Source organism: Colius striatus, chromosome 9 (genome assembly GCF_028858725.1).
Source record: "Colius striatus isolate bColStr4 chromosome 9, bColStr4.1.hap1, whole genome shotgun sequence".
Lineage (NCBI taxonomy): Eukaryota > Metazoa > Chordata > Aves > Coliiformes > Coliidae > Colius > Colius striatus.
Window position 1 is genome coordinate 83,673 of NC_084767.1, and position 19,138 is coordinate 102,810.

Genomic DNA, 19,138 nt, shown 5'->3' on the forward strand with positions numbered 1-19,138 from the left:
TGGGACTCAAGGGGTGGGATGAGATGGGATCCATCCCATCCCACCCCTAGGGACCCATCCCATGCCACCCCTGGGGTCCCATCCCATCCCACCCCTGGAAACTCATCCCACCCATGGGGTCCCATCCCATCCCACCCCTGGGGTCCCATCCCATCCCACCCCTGGGGTCCCATCCAGTGCCATCTCACCCCTAGAGTCCCATCCGACCCCTGGCGTCCCATCCGGGGATGGAATGTGACCCCAGGGGTGGGACCCCAGGGGTGGGATGGGACCCTGAGGTTTGGATGGGACCCCGAGGATTGAAGTTCAGGGGTGGGATGGGACCCCAGGATTGGAATGGGACTGGATGGGATCCCAGGGGTGGGATGGGGCGCCAGGGGTGGGATGGGACCACAGGGGTGGGATGGGATGGGACTGGTTGGGACCCCAGGGGTGGGATGGGATGGGACCCCAGGGATGGGATGAGTCTCCAGGGGTGGGATGGGACCCCAGGGGTGGGATGGGATGGGACCCCAGGGATGGGATGGGACCCTAGGGATGGGATGGGGCCTCAGGGGTGGGATGGGGCCCGAGGGGTGGGATGGGATGGGACCCCAGGTTTGGGACCCCAGGGGTGGGATGGGATGGGAACCCAGGGATGAGATGGGACCCCAGGGGTGGAGTGGGATGGGACCCCAGGGTTGGGATTGGTCCGTAGGGGTGGGATGGGACTCCAGGGGTTGGATGGAATGGGATGGGATGGTACTGGATTGGACCCCAGGGTTGGGATAGGATGGGAACCCAGGGGTGGGATTGGATGGGATGGGACCCCAGGGGTGGGATGAGTCCCCAAGGGTGGGATGGGATGGGACCCCAGGGTTGGGATGGGACGGGACCCCAGGGGTGGGATGGGACCCAAGGGGTGGGATGGGACCCAAGGGGTGGGATGGGATGGAATGGGATGGGACTGGATGGGACACCAGGGCTGGGATGGGACCCCAGGGGTGGGACCTCAGGGGTGGGATGGGATAGGACTGGGATGGGAACCCAGGGGTGGGATGTGACCACAGGGCTGGGACCCCAGGGGTGGGATTGGACCCTGAGGTTTGGATGGGACCCCAAGGATTGGAGTTCAGGGGTGGGATGGGACCCCAGGATTGGGATGGGACTGGATGGGATCCCAGGGGTGGGATGGGATGGCATGCGACCCCAGTGGTGGGATGGGATGGGACCACAGGGATGGGATGAGTCCCCAGGGGTGGGATGGGACCCCAGGGGTGGGATGGGATGGGACCCTAGGGATGGGATGGGGCCTCAGGGGTGGGATGGGGCCCCAGGGGTGGGATGGGATGGGACCTCAGGTTTGGGATGGGTTGGGACTGGTTGGGACCCCAGGGGTGGGATGGGATGGGAACCCAGGGATGGGATGGGACCCCAGGGGTGGGGTAGGATGCGACCCCAGGGGTGGGACGGGACCCTAGGTTGGGATGGGACCCCAGGGATAGGACTTCAGGGATGGGATGGGTCTCCAGGGTTGGGATGGGATGGGACCCCAGGGGTGGGATGGGATGGGACTGGATGGGACCCAAGGGTTGGGAGGGGATGGGACCCTAGGGGTGGGATGGGATGTGATGGGACACCAGGGGTGGGATGGGATGAGTCCCCAGGGCTGGGATGGGATGAGTCCCCAGGGCTGGGATGGGATGGGATTGGATGGGACTGGATGGGACCCCAGGGGTGGGATGGGACCCCAGGGGTGGGATGGGACCCCAGGGGTGGGATGGGATGGGACTGCTGGGACCCCAGGGTTGGGATCGGACCCCAGGGGTGGGATGGGATGGGATGGGACCCTAGGGGTGGGATGGGACCCCAGGGGTGGGATGGGATGGGACTGCTGGGACCCCAGGGTTGGGATCGGACCCCAGAGGTGGGATGGGATGTGATGGGTCCCCAGGGGTGGGATGGCATGGGACTGGATGGGACCCCAGGGTTGGGATGAGTCCCCAGGGGTGGGATGGGATGGGATGGGATCGCAGGGGTGGGATGGGGCGCCAGGGGTGGGATGGGACCCCAGGTTTGGGATGGGATGGGACTGGTTGGGACCCCAGGGGTGGGATGGGATGGGACCACAGGGATGGGATGAGTCTCCAGGGGTGGGATGGGACCCCAGGGGTGGGGTGGGATGGGATGGGATGGGACCCCAGGGGTGGGATGGGACCCCAGGGGTGGGACGGGATAGGACTGGGATGGGACTCCAGGGTGGGATGAGACTGGGATGGGACCCCAGGGGTGGGATGCGTCCCCAGGGGTGGAACTCCAGGAGTGGGATGGGACCCTGAGGTTGGGATGGGACCCCAGGGATGGGACTTCAGGGGTGGGATGGGATGGGACCCCAGGGATGGGATGGGACTCCAGGGATGGGATCTCAGGGGTGGGATGGGACCCTGAGGTTAGGATGGGACCCCAGGGATGGGATGGGATGGGACTGGGATGGGACCCCAGGGGTGGGATTGGACCCCAGGGGTGGGATATCAGGGATGGGATGGGATCCTGGGACTGGGATGGGACCCTGGGGATAGGACCCTGGGGCTGGGATGGGACCCTGAGGTTGGGATGGGACTTCTGGTACCAGGGCTGTGAGCTCCCAGTGCCCTCCCAGTCCCATTCTGAGACCCCCAGTGCTTTACTGGTCCTACTAAGACCTCCAAAACATACCCAAGAACTGGGTTGAGACCCTCCAAAAGCCATTAGGAAGTGGGACTGAGTCCCCTCAAATCCATCAGGAGTGGGGTGAAGGCCCCAAAACCCATCAGGAGCAGGGGCTAAGCCCCCCCAAATCCATCAGGAGTGGGGATGACTCTCCTCCCAAATCTATAGGGAGGCAGTTTGGGTCCCCCAAACCTATCAGGAGAGGGGGTCTAAGCCCCCCCATACCCATGGGAAACTAGACTGAGTCCCCTAAAACCCATCAGGAGTGGGGCTGAGCCCATACCCCAAACCCATAGGGAGCAAGACTGGGCCCCCAAACCTATCAGGAAAAGGGATTGAGCCCCCCAAAACCCATCAGGAGCAGGACTGGGCCCCCCAAACCCATGGTGGGAGTGGGACTGGACCCCCCCACTCCGCTATGCCAACCTCCCCCCTTCTCCCCCCTCCCAGGGCAGGTCCAGAGCCATCAGTGCATTGAGGCCGTCATCAAATTCGCCTTCGAGGAGAGGCTCTTCCTCATGGCTGACGAGGTGAGTGGGACCCTCAGACTCGGGGGGTATGTGAGGTGGACCCCAACATCTAGGTAACCCCACCAGTTTCCCCCCTCCTCCAGGTGTACCAGGACAACGTGTATGCTGAGGGTTCGGCCTTCCACTCCTTCAGGAAGGTGCTGACAGAGATGGGGCCGCCCTACCTGGACTCGGTGGAACTCACCTCCTTCCACTCCATCTCCAAAGGCTTCACGGGCGAGTGAGTGACCTCCCACGGCCACCCCCACCCCAAGGTGGCCACCACAGGTCCTGGGGAGCCACAGAGTGGGGATGAGGATGGTGGAACCCCATGGGCCTCAAGGGTGGTGATGGAAAGAGGCTGGAGGTCCCGTGGGGTTGGGATGGTGATGCCATGGTCCTCTGGAGCCTATGGGATGGGGATGGTGATGCCGTGGTCCTCTGGAGCCTATGGGATGGGGATGGTGATGCCATGGTCCTGTGGAGCCCACGGGGTGGGGATGGTGATGCCATGGTTCTGTGGAGCCCACGGGGTGGGGATGGTGATGCCATGGTTCTGTGGAGCCCACGGGGTGGGGATGGTGATGCCATGGTTCTGTGGAGCCCACGGGGTGGGGATGGTGATGCCATGGTCCTGTGGAGCCCACGGGGTGGGGATGGTGATGCCATGGTCCTCTGGAGCCTATGGGATGGGGATGGTGATGCACAAAGAGGCCCCGTGGGGATGTTTATTAGGGTGGTTCTGACGACAGGGAGCCTCCAGGGGCATCTGATGTCAGAGGGTCCTGGTGCCGGGGGGGAAACTCCTCACCTTGTCCCCCTTAAAAGCCCCTCATGGCTCGGGGTGGACAGTGTAGACCTCGACCTCACAGAGAGTGAACTGCTCCTCCCGGCCCAGGATGGTGACGGTGACGTAGCGGCCGCGGAGGCTGTGGCAGCAGATGGTGCTGAGCGACCCAGGACTGGCATCTGTGATGATGCCACAGCTGCAGGGAGCAAACCACAGAATCATTTGAGTTAGAAAAGCCCTTTGAGCTGCTGGAGCCCAGCCCTGAGCCCTCACCCTGCCACGGCCACCACTGACCCACAGCCCTCAGCACCTCAGCTCCAGGGCTTTGGGGTCCCTCCAGGGCTGGGCACTCCCCCAGCTCCCTGGGCAGCCTGGCACAGGGGCTGACACCCCTCTCAGGGAAACAGTTCTGCCTCAGCTCCAGCCTCAGCCTCCCCTGGGGCACCCTGAGCCCCTTTCCTCTTGGCCCGTCACTCACTAGCTGGGAGCAGAGACCGACCTCCAGCTCACTGCAGCCTCCTGGTAGAGATTTCACCACCAAAACCCCAATATTCTATCTTTTTGTCCAAACACCACCACAAAAACACTACTTTTTTTCCCTCAAATCACCTCCCCAATTTTCCCCTCAGAACTCCACCAAAATCCCACTTTTTCCCCCTTAAAACTCCACCAAACCCCAACATTTCCCTTCAGAACTCACAAAAAGCTCACTTTTCCCCTCAAAACTACACCAAAGCCCAACTTTTTCGTCAGAACCCCACCAAAGCACCACTTTTCCCCTCAACACTCCACAAAAACCCATCTTCCCCTCAGAACCCCATCAAAAACCCACCTTTGCCCTCAAATATCCACCAACCCCCCACTTTTTCACTCCAAAATCCACTAAAACCACACTTGTCATCTGAAAACACCAACAAAACTCCACTTTTCCCCTCAAAGCTCCCCCAAAATCCCACTGGTGCCTCAGAACCCCACCAATCTGCATCTTTTCCAACTCAGCAGAACTCCAACGTCCCTCTTTTCTCCTTAAAACTCTACAAAAAAACCTTTTTCTCCTCAGAATCCCACAAAAAACGCACTTTTGCCCTCAAAAACCCACCAAATCTCCACTTTTTCACTCCAAGGTCCACTAAAACCACACTTTTCCCCTCAACACTCCACCAAAACTCCACTTTTCATCTGAAAACTCCACCTCCCGGAGCCGCGCAGGGACCGCAGCGTCTGGGGCTCAGATCGAACTTCCCGCTGCCGCCGCCCTTCAGCCAATAAGAAGGGAGGAAGCGATGACAGACACGGCGGCAGCCAATGGGCGGGCGAGGATGGCAGGCGGCACCTAGTAACGACGCCGGGCCCGCCTTCCGTGGTGAAACTCTCGCTCTGATTGGCGGAGGGGCGGTGCCGGGGTGCAGTGCGCATGCCTGGAAGCGCGGCCGTGAGGGGCCCGGCGGGAGCGGGGCGGCGGGCGGGAGGTGAGCTGAGGGGTCCCCGGGGACTGGGGGCGTGAGGGCAGCTGAGGGGTCCCCGGGGACTGGGGGCGTGAGGGCAGCTGAGGGGTCCCCGGGGACTGGGGGGCGTGAGGGCAGCTGAGGGGTCCCCGGGGACTGGGGGGCGTGAGGGCAGCTGAGGGGTCTCCGGGGATTAGGGCGGGGTGAGGGCAGCTGAGGGGTCCCCGGGGACTGGGGGGCGTGAGGGCAGCTGAGGGGTCCCCGAGGACTGGGGGCGTGAGGGCAGCTGAGGGGGATCCCGGGGATTGGGGGGCGTGAGGGCAGCTGAAGGGGGGCCTCAGGGATTGGGGGGGGTGAGGGCAGCTGAGGGGTCCCCGGGGATTGGGGGGGCGTGAGGGCAGCTGAAGGGGACCCCGGAGATTGGGGGGGCGTGAGGGCAGCCAAAACTCCACTTTTCATCTGAAAACTCCACCAAAACTGCATTTTTCATCTTAAAACCCCACCAAAACCCCACTTTTCCCCTTAAAACTCCACAAAAACTCATTTTCCTTTCAGTGGACCACCAAACCCTCTCTTTTTCCCTCAGAACCACAAGACACCCCGCTTTTGCCCCAAATATCCACCAAACCCACACCTTACCACTCCAAAGTCCACAAAATCCCACATTTGCCCTTAAAAATACACCAAACCCACACTTTTAATCTAAAAACCCCACCAAAACTCCACTTTTCCCCTCAAAGCTCCTCCAAAATCCCACTTGTTCCTCTTAAGTCCACCAAATCCCAACTTTTCTTCTCAAACCTCCACTTTTCCACTTAAAACTCCACCAAAAAATCCATTTTCCCCCTCAGAATCCCATCAAAAATCCACTTTCGCCCTCAAAAACCCATTGAACAGCCAATTTTAACTCCAAGCTCCACCAAAACCCCACTTTTTCCCTCAACACTCCACCAAAACTTCACTTTCCCCCTCAAAGTTCCTCCTAATTCCCACTTGTTCCTCAGAAGTCCACAAATCCCCCACTTTTGCCCTCAAAACTCTGCCAAAACCCAGTTTTCCTCTCAAGACTACACCACAATCCCACTTTCTCCCCACAACACCATCAAAACCCAATTCTTTCCTCTCAGAATCTCACCAAAACCCCACTTTTGCCCTCAACACTCCACCAGAACCTTACTTTTCCCCTTAAAACCCCACAAAAACTCATTTTCACCTCAGATCCACACCGAAAACCTACTTTTACTCTCAAAAATTCATCAAATCCCCACTTTTTCACTCCAAACTCCAGTAAAACCCACTGTTCTTCTCAACACTCCGCAAAAAACCCCACTTTTCATCTGAAAACTCCACCAAAACTCCACTTTTCCCCTCAGAACCCCATCAAAAACCCAATTTCGCCCTCAAAACCCCACCGAACCTCCACTTTTCCACTCCAGACTCCACCAAGCCTGCACTTTTCCCCTCAGAACCCCACCAATCTCCACTGTTCCCCCTCAGCAGACCACCAATCCCACTCTTTTCTCCTTGAAACTCTACAAAAATCCCATTTTCCCCTCAAAACCCCACCAAAACCCCCACTTTTACCCTCAAAAACCCACCAACCCCCCACTTTTTCACTCCAAGCTCTACCAAAACCCCACTTTTTCCCTCAACACTCCACCAAAACTCCACTTTTCATCTGAAAACTCCACCAAAACTTCATTTATACCCTCAAAGCTCCTCCAAATTCCCACTTGTTCCTCAGAAGTCCACAAACCCTCCACTTTTGCCCTCAAAACTCTGCCAAAATCCATTTTTCCCCTCAGAACCACATCAAAAACTTACTTTTACCCTCAAAAATCCTCCAAATCGCCACTTGTTCACTCAGAACTCCACTAAAACCCCTTTTCTTCTCAACACTCCACAAAAACCCCACTTTTCCCCTCAGAGCTCCACTAAAATCGCACTTGTATCTCAGAAATCCACCAAACCCCTACTTTTCCCCTCAACACTCCACCAAAACCCCACTTTTCCCCTCCAAGCTCCTCCCAATTCCCACTTGTTCCTCAGAAATTCACAAACTCCCCTCTTTTCCTCTCAAAACTCCACCAAAACTCCACTTTTCCCCTCAGAACCCCATCAAAAACCCACTTTCGCCCTCAAAACCCCACCGAACCTCCACTTTTCAACTCCAGACTCCACCAAGCCCGCACTTTTCCCCTCAGAACCCCACCAATCTCCACTGTTCCCCCTCACCAGACAACCAACCCCACTCTTTTCTCCTTAAAACTCCACCAAAACCCATTTTTCCCCTCAGAACCACACCAAAAACCTACTTTTACCCTCAAAAATCCACCAAATCGCCACTTTTTCACTCCAAACTCCACTAAAACCCCTTTTCCCCTCAACACTCCACCAAAACCCCCACTTTTTCATTCCAAACTCCAGTAAAACCCACTGTTCTTCTCAACACTCCACAAAAAAAACCCACTTTTCCCCTCAACACTCCACCAAAACTCCACTTTTCCCCTCAGAACCCCACCAATCTCCACTGTTCCCCCTCAGCAGACCACCAACCGCACTCTTTTCTCCTTAAAGCTCTACAAAAACCTTTATTCCCCTCAGAACCCCACAGTAAAACACTTTTCCCCTCAAAACTCCACCAAACCCCCACTTTTCCCCTCAAAACTCCAGTAAAACCCACTGTTGCCCTCAAAACTCTGCCCAAACCCATTTTTCCCCTCAGAACCGCACCAAAAACTTACCTTTACCCTCAAAAATCCTCCAAATCGCCACTTGTTCACTCAGAACTCCAGTAAAACCCCTTTTCTTCTCAACACTCCACAAAACCCCCACTTTTCCCCTCAGAGCTCCACTAAAATCGCACTTGTATCTCAGAAATCCAACAAACCCCCACTTTTCCCCTCAACACTCCACCAAAACTCCACTTTTCCCCTCAGAACCCCATCAAAAACCCACTTTCGCCCTCAAAACCCCACCGAACCTCCACCTTTCCACTCCAGACTCCACCAAGCCCGCACTTTTCCCCTCAGAACCCCACCAATCTCCACTGTTCCCCCTCAGCAGACCACCAACCCCACTCTTTTCTCCTTAAAGCTCTACAAAAACCTTTATTCCCCTCAGAACCCCACAGTAAAACACTTTTCCCCTCAAACCTCCACCAAACCCCCACTTTTCCCCTCCAAGCTCCTCCCAATTCCCACTTGCTCCTCAGAAATTCACAAAACCCCTCACTTTTCCTCTCAAAACTCCACCTTTCCCCTCAGAACCCCATTAAAACCCCACTTTGCCCCGCCGCCCCTCCCCATCCCCGCCCCCCGCAGCGGGCACCTGGCCGGGCTTCCTCCGCTGCTCCCGGAGAAAAGCCGCTTCCCAGCTCTTCAGCAGGGCCTTGACCTCCCGCTGCCGCTCCATGGCGTGCGGAGCGGGGCCGTTCCCCGGCCCGGGGGGGATCCGAGACCTCCCGGAGCCGCGCAGGGACCGCAGCGTCTGGGGCTCAGATCGAACTTCCCGCTGCCGCCGCCCTTCAGCCAATAAGAAGGGAGGAAGCGATGACAGACACGGCGGCAGCCAATGGGCGGGCGAGGATGGCAGGCGGCACCTAGTAACGACGCCGGGCCCGCCTTCCGTGGTGAAACTCTCGCTCTGATTGGCGGAGGGGCGGTGCCGGGGTGCAGTGCGCATGCCTGGAAGCGCGGCCGTGAGGGGCCCGGCGGGAGCGGGGCGGCGGGCGGGAGGTGAGCTGAGGGGTCCCCGGGGACTGGGGGGCGTGAGGGCAGCTGAGGGGTCCCCGGGGACTGGGGGGCGTGAGGGCAGCTGAGGGGGATCCCGAGGATTGGGGGGCGTGAGGGCAGCTGAGGGGTCCCCCGGGATTGGGGGCGTGAGGGCAGCTGAGGGGTCCCCGGGGACTGGGGGGCGTGAGGGCAGCTGAGGGGTCCCCGGGGACTGGGGGGCGTGAGGGCAGCTGAGGGGGATCCCGAGGATTGGGGGGCGTGAGGGCAGCTGAGGGGTCCCCCGGGATTGGGGGCGTGAGGGCAGCTGAGGGGTCCCCGGGGATTGGGGGGCGTGAGGGCAGCTGAGGGGGGCCTCAGGGATTGGGGGAGTGTGTGGGTAGCTGAGGGGGATCCCGGGAATTGGGGGGGCGTGAGGGCAGCTGAAGGGGACCCCAGGGATTGGGGGGGGTGTGGGCAGCTGAAGGGGACCCCGGAGATTGGGGGGGCGTGAGGGCAGCCAAAACTCCACTTTTCATCTGAAAACTCCACCAAAACTGCATTTTTCATCTTAAAACCCCACCAAAACCCCACTTTTCCCCTTAAAACTCCACAAAAACTCATTTTCCTTTCAGTGGACCACCAAACCCTCTCTTTTTCCCTCAGAACCACAAGACACCCCGCTTTTGCCCCAAATATCCACCAAACCCACACCTTACCACTCCAAAGTCCACAAAATCCCACATTTGCCCTTAAAAATACACCAAACCCACACTTTTAATCTAAAAACCCCACCAAAACTCCACTTTTCCCCTCAAAGCTCCTCCAAAATCCCACTTGTTCCTCTTAAGTCCACCAAATCCCCACTTTTCTTCTCAAACCTCCACTTTTCCACTTAAAACTCCACCAAAAAATCCATTTTCCCCCTCAGAATCCCATCAAAAATCCACTTTCGCCCTCAAAAACCCATTGAACAGCCAATTTTAACTCCAAGCTCCACCAAAACCCCACTTTTTCCCTCAACACTCCACCAAAACTTCACTTTCCCCCTCAAAGTTCCTCCTAATTCCCACTTGTTCCTCAGAAGTCCACAAATCCCCCACTTTTGCCCTCAAAACTCTGCCAAAACCCAGTTTTCCTCTCAAGACTACACCACAATCCCACTTTCTCCCCACAACACCATCAAAACCCAATTCTTTCCTCTCAGAATCTCACCAAAACCCCACTTTTGCCCTCAACACTCCACCAGAACCTTACTTTTCCCCTTAAAACCCCACAAAAACTCATTTTCACCTCAGATCCACACCGAAAACCTACTTTTACTCTCAAAAATTCATCAAATCCCCACTTTTTCACTCCAAACTCCAGTAAAACCCACTGTTCTTCTCAACACTCCACAAAAAACCCCACTTTTCATCTGAAAACTCCACCAAAACTCCACTTTTCCCCTCAGAACCCCATCAAAAACCCAATTTCGCCCTCAAAACCCCACCGAACCTCCACTTTTCCACTCCAGACTCCACCAAGCCTGCACTTTTCCCCTCAGAACCCCACCAATCTCCACTGTTCCCCCTCAGCAGACCACCAATCCCACTCTTTTCTCCTTAAAACTCTACAAAAAACCCATTTTCCCCTCAAAACCCCACCAAAACCCCACTTTTACCCTCAAAAACCCACCAACCCCCCACTTTTTCACTCCAAGCTCTACCAAAACCCCACTTTTTCCCTCAACACTCCACCAAAACTCCACTTTTCATCTGAAAACTCCACCAAAACTTCATTTATACCCTCAAAGCTCCTCCAAATTCCCACTTGTTCCTCAGAAGTCCACAAACCCTCCACTTTTGCCCTCAAAACTCTGCCAAAATCCATTTTTCCCCTCAGAACCACATCAAAAACTTACTTTTACCCTCAAAAATCCTCCAAATCGCCACTTGTTCACTCAGAACTCCACTAAAACCCCTTTTCTTCTCAACACTCCACAAAACCCCCACTTTTCCCCTCAGAGCTCCACTAAAATCGCACTTGTATCTCAGAAATCCACCAAACCCCTACTTTTCCCCTCAACACTCCACCAAAACCCCACTTTTCCCCTCCAAGCTCCTCCCAATTCCCACTTGTTCCTCAGAAATTCACAAACTCCCCTCTTTTCCTCTCAAAACTCCACCAAAACTCCACTTTTCCCCTCAGAACCCCATCAAAAACCCACTTTCACCCTCAAAACCCCACCGAACCTCCACCTTTCCACTCCAGACTCCACCAAGCCCGCACTTTTCCCCTCAGAACCCCACCAATCTCCACTGTTCCCCCTCAGCAGACCACCAACCCCACTCTTTTCTCCTTAAAGCTCTACAAAAACCTTTATTCCCCTCAGAACCCCACAGTAAAACACTTTTCCCCTCAAAACCCCACCAAACCCCCACTTTTCCCCTCAAAACTCCAGTAAAACCCACTGTTGCCCTCAAAACTCTGCCCAAACCCATTTTTCCCCTCAGAACCGCACCAAAAACTTACCTTTAGACTCAAAAATCCTCCAAATCGCCACTTGTTCACTCAGAACTCCAGTAAAACCCCTTTTCTTCTCAACACTCCACAAAACCCCCACTTTTCCCCTCAGAGCTCCACTAAAATCGCACTTGTATCTCAGAAATCCACCAAACCCCCACTTTTCCCCTCAACACTCCACCAAAACCCCACTTTTCCCCTCCAAGCTCCTCCCAATTCCCACTTGCTCCTCAGAAATTCACAAAACCCCTCACTTTTCCTCTCAAAACTCCACCTTTCCCCTCAGAACCCCATTAAAACCCCACTTTGCCCCGCCGCCCCTCCCCATCCCCGCCCCCCGCAGCGGGCACCTGGCCGGGCTTCCTCCGCTGCTCCCGGAGAAAAGCCGCTTCCCAGCTCTTCAGCAGGGCCTTGACCTCCCGCTGCCGCTCCATGGCGTGCGGAGCGGGGCCGTTCCCCGGCCCGGGGGGATCCGAGACCTCCCGGAGCCGCGCAGGGACCGCAGCGTCTGGGGCTCAGATCGAACTTCCCGCTGCCGCCGCCCTTCAGCCAATAAGAAGGGAGGAAGCGATGACAGACACGGCGGCAGCCAATGGGCGGGCGAGGATGGCAGGCGGCACCTAGTAACGACGCCGGGCCCGCCTTCCGTGGTGAAACTCTCGCTCTTATTGGCGGAGGGGCGGTGCCGGGGTGCAGTGCGCATGCCTGGAAGCGCGGCCGTGAGGGGCCCGGCGGGAGCGGGGCGGCGGGCGGGAGGTGAGCTGAGGGGTCCCCGGGGATTGTGGGGGGTGAGGGCAGCTGAGGGGTCCCCGGGGATTGTGGGGGGTGAGGGCAGCTGAGGGGTCCCCGGGGATTGGGGGGGCGTGAGGGCAGCTGAGGGGGATCCCGGGGATTGGGGGGGCGTGAGGGGAGCTGAGGGGTCCCCGGGGACTGGGGGCGTGAGGGCAGCTGAGGGGGATCCCGGGGATTGGGGGGCGTGAGGGCAGCTGAGGGGGGCCTCAGGGATTGGGGGCGTGAGGGCAGCTGAGGGGGATCCCGGGGATAGGGGGGCGTGAGGGCAGCTGAGGGGTCCCCGGGGATTGGGGGGCGTGAGGGCAGCTGAGGGAGACCCCGGGGATTAGGGGGTTGAGGGCAGCTGAAGGGGACCCCGGAGATTGGGGGGGCGTGAGGGCAGCTGAGGGGGGCCTCGGGGATTGGGGGGCGTGAGGGCAGCTGAAGGGGTCCCCAGGGACTGGGGGATTGAGGGCAGATGAAGGGGACCCCGGGGATTGGGGGGGGTGAGGGCAGCTGAAGGGGACCCTGGGGATCGAGGGGGGGTGAGGGCAGCTGAGGGGGGTCGAGGGGTGTGAGGGCAGCACAGGGGGGCCCAGGGAGGGAAGGGGGGTGTTGGAGATCCTGCTGTAGGCTTCCTTTATGGGGTGCTGGGGGTACCCCTCATTAAGAGGGGTCCTGCCCTGGAGTTCCCTATTGATGGGGAGCTGGGTTAGGAGTGCTATAGGGTGCCCTATTAATGGGGGATAGGTTTAGGAGTGCTATGGGAGGTCCTATTGAGAGAGGGCTGGGTTAGGGGTACCCTATTGATGAGGTGCAGATCTAGGGGTGCTGTGGGGTGCCCTATTGATGGGGGGCTGGATTAGAGGTGCTATAGGATGCCCTATAGATAAAGAGCTGGGTTAGGGGTGCTCTAAGATGCCCTATTGATGGGGTCTGGGTTAGGGGTGCTCTAAGATGCCCTATTGATGGGGTCTGGGTTAGGGGTGCTATAGGATGCCCTATTGATGGGGGCTGGCTTAGGGGTGCTATAGGATGCCCTATTGATGGGGTCTGGGTTAGGGGTGCTATAGGATGCCCTATTGATGGGGGCTGGCTTAGGGGTGCTCTAAGATGCCCTATTGATGGGGTCTGGGTTAGGGGTGCTCTAAGATGCCCTATTGATGGGGTCTGGATTAGGGGTGCTACAGGATGCCCTATTGATGGGGGCTGGCTTAGGGGTGCTATAGGATGCCCTATTGATGGGAGCTGGGTTAGGGGTGCTATAGGATGCCCTATTGATGGGGGCTGGCTTAGGGGTGCTATAGGATGCCCTATAGATAGAGGGCTGGGTTAGGGGTGCTATAGGATGCCCTATTGATGGGGGCTGGCTTAGGGGTGCTATAGGATGCCCTATTGATGGGGTCTGGGTTAGGGGTGCTCTAAGATGCCCTATTGATGGGGTCTGGGTTAGGGGTGCTACAGGATGCCCTATTGATGGGGGCTGGGTTAGGGGTGCTATAGGATGCCCTATTGATGGGGTCTGGATTAGGGGTGCTACAGGATGCCCTATTGATGGGGGCTGGCTTAGGGGTGCTATAGGATGCCCTATTGATGGGAGCTGGGTTAGGGGTGCTATAGGATGCCCTATTGATGGGGGCTGGCTTAGGGGTGCTATAGGATGCCCTATAGATAGAGGGCTGGGTTAGGGGTGCTATAGGATGCCCTATTGATGGGGTCTGGGTTAGGGGTGCTATAGGATGCCCTATTGATGGGGTCTGGGTTAGGGGTGCTCTAAGATGCCCTATTGATGGGGTCTGGGTTAGGGGTGCTACAGGATGCCCTATTGATGGGGGCTGGGTTAGGGGTGCTATAGGATGCCCTATTGATGGGGGCTGGGTTAGGGGTGCTATAGGATGCCCTATTGATGGGGGCTGGGTTAGGGGTGCTATAGGATGCCCTATTGATGGGGGCTGGCTTAGGGGTACTATAGGATGCCCTATTGATGGGGTCTGGGTTAGGGGTGCTATAGGATGCCCTATTGATGGGGGCTGGCTTAGGGGTGCTATAGGATGCCCTATAGATAGAGGGCTGGGTTAGGGGTGCTATAGGATGCCCTATTGATGGGGTCTGGGTTAGGGGTGCTATAGGATGCCCTATTGATGGGGTCTGGGTTAGGGGTGCTCTAAGATGCCCTATTGATGGGGTCTGGGTTAGGGGTGCTACAGGATGCCCTATTGATGGGGGCTGGGTTAGGGGTGCTATAGGATGCCCTATTGATGGGGGCTGGCTTAGGGGTGCTATAGGATGCCCTATTGATGGGGGCTGGGTTAGGGGTGCTATAGGATGCCCTATTGATGGGGGCTGGCTTAGGGGTGCTATAGGATGCCCTATTGATGGGGTCTGGGTTAGGGGTGCTATAGGATGCCCTATTGATGGGGTCTGGGTTAGGGGTGCTATAGGATGCCCTATTGATGGGGTCTGGGTTAGGGGTGCTATAGGATGCCCTATTGATGGGGTCTGGGTTAGGGGTGCTCTAAGATGCCCTATTGATGGGGTCTGGGTTAGGGGTGCTACAGGATGCCCTATTGATGGGGGCTGGGTTAGGGGTGCTATAGGATGCCCTATTGATGGGAGCTGGGTTAGGGGTGCTATAGGATGCCCTATTGATGGGGGCTGGCTTAGGGGTGCTATAGGATGCCCTATAGATAGAGGGCTGGGTTAGGGGTGCTATAGGATGCCCTATTGATGGGGTCTGGGTTAGGGGTGCTATAGGATGCCCTATTGATGGGGTCTGGGTTAGGGGTGCTCTAAGATGCCCTATTGATGGGGTCTGGGTTAGGGGTGCTACAGGATGCCCTATTGATGGGGGCTGGGTTAGGGGTGCTATAGGATGCCCTATTGATGGGGGCTGGCTTAGGGGTGCTATAGGATGCCCTATTGATGGGGGCTGGGTTAGGGGTGCTATAGGATGCCCTATTGATGGGGGCTGGCTTAGGGGTGCTATAGGATGCCCTATTGATGGGGTCTGGGTTAGGGGTGCTATAGGATGCCCTATTGATGGGGGCTGGCTTAGGGGTGCTATAGGATGCCCTATAGATAGAGGGCTGGGTTAGGGGTGCTATAGGATGCCCTATTGATGGGGTCTGGGTTAGGGGTGCTATAGGATGCCCTATTGATGGGGTCTGGGTTAGGGGTGCTCTAAGATGCCCTATTGATGGGGTCTGGGTTAGGGGTGCTACAGGATGCCCTATTGATGGGGGCTGGGTTAGGGGTGCTATAGGATGCCCTATTGATGGGGGCTGGCTTAGGGGTGCTATAGGATGCCCTATTGATGGGGGCTGGGTTAGGGGTGCTATAGGATGCCCTATTGATGGGGGCTGGCTTAGGGGTGCTATAGGATGCCCTATTGATGGGGTCTGGGTTAGGGGTGCTATAGGATGCCCTATTGATGGGGTCTGGGTTAGGGGTGCTATAGGATGCCCTATTGATGGGGTCTGGGTTAGGGGTGCTATAGGATGCCCTATTGATGGGGTCTGGGTTAGGGGTGCTCTAAGATGCCCTATTGATGGGGTCTGGGTTAGGGGTGCTACAGGATGCCCTATTGATGGGGGCTGGGTTAGGGGTGCTATAGGATGCCCTATTGATGGGGGCTGGGTTAGGGGTGCTATAGGATGCCCTATTGATGGGGGCTGGCTTAGGGGTGCTATAGGATGCCCTATTGATGGGGGCTGGCTTAGGGGTGCTATAGGATGCCCTATTGATGGGGGCTGGCTTAGGGGTGCTACAGGATGCCCTATTGATGGGAGCTGGCTTAGGGGTGCTATAGGATGCCCTATTGATGGGGGCTGGCTTAGGGGTGCCCTATTGCTACGCGCCTATTGCTGCGCGCCGCCCTCCGCTCGCCCTGCGCCCCCCTGCGCCTGCTCTGCCGCGACTTCCACGCCGAGGAGCTCTCCGTCTCCACCGTCGTCTCCCTGCTGGACTCCCTGGAGCCTGCTGCCGTCCGCAGAGTTGTTTTATGCTTCAACAACCTGGGGCTGGCGGGGCTGTGCGCAGTGCTGCCTCACCTCAGCCGCTTCCCCGCGCTGCGCAGCCTCAAGCTGCCCTACAGCAACGTGGACGTGCGCCGCACGGCCCCCGGGCACGGACGCCGGCATCCGCTGCTTGGCCGCTCACCTCCGGGCCCTGCCTGCCCTCAAGGAACTCGATTTGTACTCCTCCAGGCTTTCTGGGAGACTCAGGCAGCTCCTGGGGTAAGCTGCCCGCTGGGGGAGGGACTCCAAAACCTTCACACGCTGCAGCGGGAGGGAATGTGTGTGTGTGGGGGGGGTGGCATTGGGGTATCACCCACACCCTGTGGGGGCAGATTTAAGAGGGGCTGGAGTCCAACAGTAGCTCTGCACTACCTCAGGGGTTGGTCTCAGGGGGTTTTGGGGAGAGGGTTTGGAAGGTTTGGCATTTGCCCTGTGAGCAAAGATTTAAGAGGGGATGGAGTCCCACAGCAGCTCTGCCTCAGCTCAGGGGGCTGGTCTCAGGGGGTTTTGGGGGGAAGGTTTGGCATTTGCCCCGTGGGCAAAGATTTAAGAGGAGATGGGAGTCCCACAGCAGCTGTGCCTCACCTCAGGGGGCTGGTCTCAGGGGGTTTTGGGGGGGCTCAGGGTGTTTTGGGGGGAAGGTTTGGAAGGTTTGGCATTTGCCCCTTGGGCAAAGATTTAAGAGGGGATGGAGTCCCACAGCAGCTCTGCCTCGGCTCAGGGGAGGCATAAAAGAGGGGTTTGGGGTGCCTGAAGATGTTTTGGGCAGCCTCAGGGTGTTTTGGGGTTGGGGTTTGGCATTGGGGAACTGTCTACACCCTGTGGGCAAAGATTTAAGAGGGGATGGAGTCCCACAGCAGCTCTGCCTTGGCTCAGGGGGTTTTAGGGGAGTTGCCCAGTTTGGCACTGTGCAACTGTCTACACTTATGAGGAGATGGAGTCCCAGAGCAGCTCTGCCTCAGCTCAGGGGTCTGGTCTCAGGAGGTTTGGGGATACCTCACGGGGGTTGGGGGAGACTTTGAGGGAGCTGAGGGATTTTGGGGGATCCTGGGGGTGGAATTTGGGCAGCCTCAGGGTTTTAGGGGTCTGTGGCTGGTTTGGGGAGGGCCTCAGGGGATTTGGAGGTGGGGGAGCCTCGTGGTGGTTTGGGGGTGCTTTGGGGGTTCCCCACTCTGCCACCCCATCCTGTCCTCCCAGCGAGCTGCAGACTCCCCTGGAGAGTCTGGCGCTGGCCTTCTGCTGCCTGCTCCCCTCCGACCTCATCTTCCTGTCCTCGAGCCTCCACGCGCCCTCCCTGCTCCAGCTGGACCTGAGCGGCCACAACCTCACGTCCCCCAGCCTCCTGCAACCCTTGCGGACGCTGCTGGAAGCCGCTTCGTGCTCGCTGCTGCAGCTGGAGCTGCTGGAGTGTCAGCTGGGGGACGCGGAGCTGGAGCTGCTGCTGCCGGCGCTGCGCCGCTGCCGCTGCCTGCGCTGCCTCGGTCTCCTCGGCACCCCCCTGAGCGCGGCGGCGCTGGGCGGCCTGGCCCGGCCCTGCCCGACCTGCGCCTCGTGGGCTACTCGCAGCCGCCGCGGGGCTCCGGCCACCACACCCCCACGCAGGGGGAGGAGGGTTTCCCGGCGGAGCTGTGCCGGCTGCTGGCGAGCGCGGGTAGAGCAGACGCCGTGTGGGCGACCAGCCTCCAGCGCTACGGAGCCATCGACTACTTCAGCTTGTAGCATCCCCCCCCCAGGGAAGCTTCACCTCGGGGCGCTGTGCCGGGCTCTGGGCTGTGCCACTCGGTTATGGTGAGTTCATTAAAGCCAACCCCACCTTGCCCGATTAACCCAAGTCCTCCTGGGATGCTTGGCAGGAGGAAGTGGCAGAGCTCAGCGGAGGGGATGGAGCTCTTCTGCTTTTAATGGACCAAGGAGAGAGCTGGCTGCTGTTCTGGCACACAGGGCACTGACCAGAGAATCATTACAGAGGGAAAAGCCCTTTGAGCTGCTGGAGTCCAACCCTGACCCCACAGTGCCACAGGCACCACTGAGCCACGGCCCTCAAGCACCTCAGCCCCACGGCTCTGGGACCCCTCCAGGGCTGGGCACTCCCCCAGCTCCCTGGGCAGCCTGGCACAGGGGCTGACACCCCTCTCAGGGAAACAGTTCTGCCTCAGCTCCAGCCTCAACCTCCCCTGGGGCACCCTGAGCCCCTTTCCTCTTGGCCTGTAGCTTTTAACTTGGGAGCAGAGACCGACCCTCTCAGCCACAGCCAGGGAGTCAGAGTGATCAGGTCTCCTCTGAGCCTCGTTCTCTGCAGACTGAACCTTTGCCTCAGGTACCCTCATTTAGCCCAGAGCTTCCCAGTGCATCTTCTCTCCCTGCAGCCCCTCAGTGTCCCTGTGGCAGTGAGTGAGGGGCCCAGCACTGAGCACAGCCCTGGAGCTGCAGCCTCCCCAGGGCCCAGCACAGGGGACAATCCCTGCCCTGGGGCTGCTGCCACCCCACTGCTCAGCCCAGCCAGGCTGCCACTGGCCTTCTTGCCCCCTTGGGCACGCTGCTGGCTCCTTGCCCTCAGGCAACCTCAGCCCATGGCCACATCCCTCTGAAGAACTTCCCTTCCCTCTACACACCAGCCAACATCACCACAGTGGCACCCACAGTGTGGCAGCAACACTGTCACCGTGGCAGCACCCGTGGGGACACCCACACTGTGGCAGTAGCA

At 58.3% G+C, this 19,138-nt stretch overlaps 1 protein-coding gene across 1 annotated transcript; it reads left to right on the forward strand.

Annotated features, from left to right (window-relative positions):
* Window positions 1-227: 227 nt before the first annotated feature.
* On the forward strand, window positions 228-18,260 carry LOC133626085 (leucine-rich repeat-containing protein 14-like). The gene is given in 8 exon segments (XM_062002717.1): window positions 228-246; window positions 3,139-3,218; window positions 3,302-3,438; window positions 4,026-4,110; window positions 16,255-16,536; window positions 16,538-16,653; window positions 17,632-17,963; window positions 17,966-18,260. Coding segments are annotated over 8 exon segments (1,239 nt in total). The 3' UTR covers window positions 18,154-18,260.
* The last annotated feature ends 878 nt before the right edge of the window (window positions 18,261-19,138 follow it).